General features: G+C 34.2%; 1 protein-coding gene across 2 annotated transcripts; it reads right to left on the bottom strand.

Moving 5' to 3' along the window:
* Nucleotides 1-405: 405 nt before the first annotated feature.
* On the bottom strand, nucleotides 406-4,398 carry LOC131620713 (zinc finger protein CONSTANS-LIKE 9-like). 2 transcript variants are annotated; one of them, XM_058891864.1, is made up of 5 exons: nucleotides 4,243-4,393; nucleotides 3,999-4,045; nucleotides 2,916-3,512; nucleotides 1,344-1,798; nucleotides 406-1,225 (listed from the first exon to the last, which is right to left on the bottom strand). In XM_058891864.1, the coding sequence occupies exons 3-5, from the start codon at nucleotides 3,486-3,488 to the stop codon at nucleotides 1,096-1,098; spliced, it is 1,158 nt and encodes a 385-aa protein (XP_058747847.1). In that variant the 5' UTR covers nucleotides 3,489-3,512; nucleotides 3,999-4,045; nucleotides 4,243-4,393; the 3' UTR covers nucleotides 406-1,095. The 2 variants fall into 2 exon arrangements, with proteins under 2 accessions (XP_058747847.1, XP_058747848.1); XM_058891865.1 differs by lacking the exon at nucleotides 3,999-4,045 and having other exon boundaries at nucleotides 4,243-4,398.
* Nucleotides 4,399-5,979: the final 1,581 nt, after the last annotated feature.

The raw sequence follows: 5,979 nt of genomic DNA, 5'->3' as shown, positions 1-5,979 counted from the left end.
TGGAGGTGTTAGGTAGTGTTTGAAAAGGAGAAAGATGATCATGCAAGGTGATCATATACTTAAACTCCCGCTGAAAATTTTCGAAAACACATCTCCGAAATGTTTACTGAGTGATCAAAAAATTTAAGTTTAATAAATGTGACTACGTACATGCATTTTTGAATTTACCTTTAAGTTTATTGGGAGATGCATATCCGAAATAAATTTTATCAAATATTAATGTTTTGTGCGTTTGGAGATTCATCTCTGAATTCACTCAGGAACATTTTCAAATTTTTCAGAGGTGCGCCCCCATTTAACAAAGTGGGATGAGATATTGCCTTCCTACAATCCTCTAGCATCAAGCCATACAATTGCTCAGGACAATCAGCAAAGTAAATGCTACCCCTATTAATACAATAAATATTGAATGAAGAAAAAAAACACAATACAAGTTCCAGTTCTTTTATGAAAGGGCTGACAGTTGAAGTACACAATACAAACATTGACCCAAAAAATACCAACAAAACTTCTACCAATACATGTTCAACCTATCATCATGAAAACATGACATCCTATTTTATACATAACCTTCAAATTTACAATTTTTATATCTAAGTTAGCAATTACAACTCCATCTATATGTATGCAGGACACAACATTACATTTTACAGCAGAACAAAACATTACATTCTACAACATTGACACTTGTCAATTTATCATTCCCTGGCAGATCAACAAACATTGGCTTAAATTAGTATGAAATTAACAGAAATAGTGACAAACCATGTATAACATCGTGGCCGAAAGACGACAAGCGCAATTTGCCTCAGAAAGTGAATCAAATTCAAGATACGTCCTTGAAGGGGCGCATTGTGACATGTTAGCTGATATCACAGCTTGGATATCCTCTGCGGCGAAGAATAGACCGTACCTCCCATTCCACAGCCTATACTGTCAATTCAACGGAATGTGGCTTGGTTAGAATCTTCTTTCTCTTGAAGAAAATGTCGGCTCCTGTGATAAAATCAGAGTTTGTTGTCACTGCATCAAATGATATTTTTAGCTGAGTATTTCTTTCGTTTCATAGAACATGGTTAAAGGGTGTGTGTACACTCAGAAGCTTCTGGTTTTGCTTAAAGGGTCATAGTCGAATGTTTCACCAGCTTTAACGAATCGGCCCTTCACACGTTTTCTGACATCAGCTCTAGCCTTCCGAGAAGCATACCTTACTTTCTTATCAAACCTAAAATATTAATCGCAACTGTGTTACAATGAAAGTCGGAAAGAGAATGTTGCTAACATTCCTCTTTTATATCAACACCGTTGGTTATATAAATAAATAGTATCAATAGAATCCTTACTTTCGATTCTTTTTCTTCTCCTTGTAGCGCAAGACAGCGTTGCTGCGGTTAGCAGATTGAATAGAACTTTCGGGGCAAGGAGGACACCAGGGAGGCTCCCCCGTGAGAGGCTTTGAAGAAGCACCGCCGCACTCTTGATTGTCACCAGCACTAGCACTGTTGATAACGCCGGAAAATGAAACGTTTGAATGGGATTGTGTTTCCGAATAGTAAAGAATCGGTTCAGTTTTAGTACTTAACATTGAATCTGAAGATGCTGGAATAGCAGACACATCTTTTCTCTCAAATAAGCTATCAATACCTCCCTTTTCGAAAAACTCTTCAGAGTTATTGAGAGTGAAAGAGAAAACTTCCTTATAGTTCTCAAGTTCAAGATCCATATCATCTATGTTGAAATCGTCGAACAAATTATCATCTTCACAAAGTGCAGATGCCATACTACCGGGATGTTGTAACTGCAGATTCATTCATCATCACAAGAGGTTAAACAAGAAAGCTAAAAATCGTATAATTCATTTTGCTATAGAAGATAAAGGTTAGAAATATTATATATAGTGTCATCTTTGCTAACATGCGACCATGGACCTGGATCCTCTCCAGCCATTTCTCTCCTTTTCATTGTTCTGCCAAAATCTCCACCATTCATTTATTTGAAGATAAAATATTAATTTTTATTATTTCATTTCAAAATTATTTAGCCCATTGGATTAGGGGCAGCATGGATGACTGAATGGGTTCCGCAGGAGAGGATCCATTTACATGCGACCATCAATCAATGCATGTAAGCTTCACGGCTATTGTATCTTTGCAAACATATCATTATGCCATTTACTTTCATCAACTTCAAGCTGCATAGGGAAAGAAAGAAAATATAGATGCCAAACATTCTAGATAAACTGCACTTATCCATGTAAATAAGCGACGCGAAAAAATGCATATCTTTTGTGAACCACAAACATTCATCCCTACAAAACCGGACTTGTAGGGTGAGGATTTCCTCCAGTGATAAGCACGTGTTCAGGCCATATATTGTCTGATGTGGGACTCTTAGAATATTGAAATGACCACGGTTTGAAATGAATAACCCACAAAAGAGAGAACCTCTTGGAACATTGAAATACAGAACTGAACAAGACCATCATTACAATAACTACCGCATCCTAACGGACTCATGTAAATAACATTTTGGAACATAAAAATTATTTTTAGCACCATCCCGTTCTCCCGAAAATAAAATACTTTTGGAAACAAATCAGCTACTCTCACAGTCACAAGCACTGAAGGCACTAACTTACTAGGATGCAGGCTCACCTGTTCCTGCTTGGACGCTCAAGCAACTGATAAATCAGGAATGCTGACAATTCTGTGAAAACAAAATACACACGGGAGACAATAAATGTGCAAAACTACGACAAACCGCAAAAGAATCATTTGACAAGAAACTACTTAGATGTATATATATTGAAACCATTAAAAAAATTGAAACAGACGATATAACTCATTCAACACAAGCTTGCAATTTCATTTATTGTTCACTTACTAGAAAAAAATTATTTATGAGGCTATCTATACCTTGGGCATACATTCATTGGACGGTCCGGGCGGCTGGTCAATGATACAAGGTTCTGCACTTGATTCGGCTATTGAAGATGTGCCGGCCCTAGACTTATCCTTGTTGGGAAGATCGGCAACAACTTGAGCTGAGCCAGATACATTCTTGCTTTCTGGAGGAACCGAAGCTTTATTATTGCTGTTCTCATTAATGCTCATCAAACCGAGTTCCTGCTCACACACTTCCCCCACAGAAGGTATATCCGAGAAAAAGGGCCATATAGAAGAAAGCTCGGAAGCGGAAGGACAGCCAGAGTAGCAATTGATTGATTGTCTTTTGTGAGTTGAAGAAGACGGATCGGTACCGTGAGCCGACCAATCACAGTTCTGACAAAAGGAAGCTTTCTCTTCAACGCACCTCACATATGCAGGTTGTGAATTACACTTCTCGCATACGAGTGTTCTTGAATGACGCTTAGAAAGTGCGTTAGCGGAATGAACATTCCGATCGCATGACAAACATAAGGAAGCAGCGTCAGAGCGGCAGTACACCAAGGACCTCTGGTCTCCACAAAAATCACATAAAGAACCCATCTTTAAACCACTCTTTGTTTGCTCCTTAATTCAAATAAACAATTCCACAATTAGTATTGACCAACACCGAAAAAAGTTAAGCTTCAAAACTTCAAGTAGAATCAATTCTAGAAAGCGGAATCGATTCTACTCAACAACCAAACATGTCAAAATCAATTCTACCCATTCAGAATCAATTCTAAGTGATCCAACAGTGAAACCAAACATTTCAAAGCACCAACAAAACTACAATGACAATTCGCTGTTAATCCAAACATGCACTATCTAACACAGCATCAGCTTATAGTATTCATGTAAAAACATCCAAAGTAAAACAAGAATTAAGATTTGGAAAGTAAAATTAATTTTACACAGATTAATCTTTTTCAGTCAAATGAAAAAAACATCAAATAAAAGTATAACAATTATTTAACTACAACCTTAAAAAAAAACATCTATCATTAAACAAATCAAAGTATCTAATCAGTTCTTAACAAACAAAAGGAAACCTCACAAGATTAGAACAGTTACCCCTTTAAGAAATTCTCATCTTTTCCTTCCCAGATTCCCAGAAGAATCTTCATATCAGAAAAAAAAAAACATCAACTTCAAAACGAAGCAAAGAAAACTACCATACCAAAAAAAGACAAAGATTGAGAAGATCCTTAAGGAAAAGGGTCTTGTTTTTTTTTTAAGAAATTTTAAAAATTATTAAAAAAAATATTTTTATGAAGAAATTTAAAGCAAAAGAACTCTCCAAGTAAAAGACACTGACCTTTTTTTTCTCAGTTGATTACTTTTTCTGTGTTCTATGTTCTGTGTTCTGTTCAGATGGATAGAAGTATAGTTAGATTGTAGATTAGATATGGAGGGTTGGTGTGTATATGAGAAAGTTGTTTGATGTGTGTATATGTTTGTAAAGTGAATTGTGACATGTCACATATGAGGAAAAGTACATAGAAAAGAGTAAATAAATGGGACATGTCTTTTTCTGAATGAACTTTTTGCCTTTTCTTGGTCTATCCATAACATTAAAATCACAGCAATGTTACAACAACTATCTTTATTTACCAGGCGAATTTTGAGATCACATCTATAACAAACTCCTTTTTTAAGTAAAAAAATTGAAAAAAAATATTTTTTTTAAAAAGCCTTAGACAAACTTCTTTAAACACACTACACTACTTGAATAGATATGTCATTCTTTATTTCTTAGGCTTATATTAAGTATATATTGCATATTTTACTCTTAATATTCAAAATAATTTTTGTATTAAACAAAAATTATATAATTAAAAAAATTAAAAACAAAAAATAATGGAGGCATAAACATAACTCATCAAACGGCTAGTAAAAATAATAGTTAGACATGTTCAACTTATTATTCGAAAAAAATTGAAATTATAATAGGCAGTGAATATTATCAAGTCATATAATGGAAAAAAATATGTATTGACTAATTAATTTGCACGTGTATTTCTCTCTCTGAAAAATGTGAGATATGTTGAATATAAAGGTACGTTTGATGTGTAAAGTATTTTTCAATTTAAAGTTGTCAAGAGATAATATTCACATTAGAAAATATACGAATGTCCAGCATTAAGTCAGTTTTAAGTCTAAGATTTCTCCAATTTCTCTTAGCTTATTTGATAGCAAACATGATTTCATGTAATTCAGCTTGAAAGGAGGGGAACATTCCAATCTAAGCTGAGAAAACTCCAAAGAATGTTCCTAATTATTCCTAAATATGCCACCACAAGTTGATATTCTTGGATTTCCTCTTGAATCCCCATATGTGTTGCAATTAATCAAGTTATGACTAGAAAAATACCAATTAACTAGTATGATTCTAGGTGGAAGAGGTCGTCATTTGATGTCAATGTATTTAATAATTGTAAGCTTGTGAATTAAAGAGTACATAAGCCCTTTAAAAAAAAGTAGATGGCATATAAACCAATTGTTTTACATGAAGAATGTTTTTATCAAAGTTAATTTTACCATTTTAAAATTTGGTGAATTTTTTGTATGCCAAATTTTCCAAAGAATTATTATGATGAGAGTCATGATAAGATTCTAAATTTGAGAGCTCCTACTTCTACCAACAGATTTGAATAAGCTTCATAACTACTTCTTATAACGCTCATGCCAAACAATCGCTCCATAAAATGCCAAAAAAGTAAGGTGAACATGCATTTAAGAGACGGGTGGTATGAAGTTTCCACATCATGATTGTAGGGAGAGAAACTTGAAACCTCGTCCATTCTTATTTGAATCAGGTTGTTTTTTGTTGCGATAATAGTATGCATTAACTTTCAAGTTATTAATGACTTAGAAATAAGTATGTAGGGGTACCTAATGAATTTTGTCCAAAAATGTTAAATGTAATCCCTTTTGATCCATTTGTTGGCATTTTTAAAAGATAGATCATAATTTGTAGATCATGTCCAAATGAGTTCACAACTAGTAGTATTATCAAATGAGAAGTTAATCTTCAAAATGTCTTCAACAATTT

Source organism: Vicia villosa, linkage group LG7 (genome assembly GCF_029867415.1).
Source record: "Vicia villosa cultivar HV-30 ecotype Madison, WI linkage group LG7, Vvil1.0, whole genome shotgun sequence".
Taxonomy (NCBI): Eukaryota; Viridiplantae; Streptophyta; class Magnoliopsida; order Fabales; family Fabaceae; genus Vicia; species Vicia villosa.
This window is presented reverse-complemented; position numbering and strand designations above follow the sequence as displayed.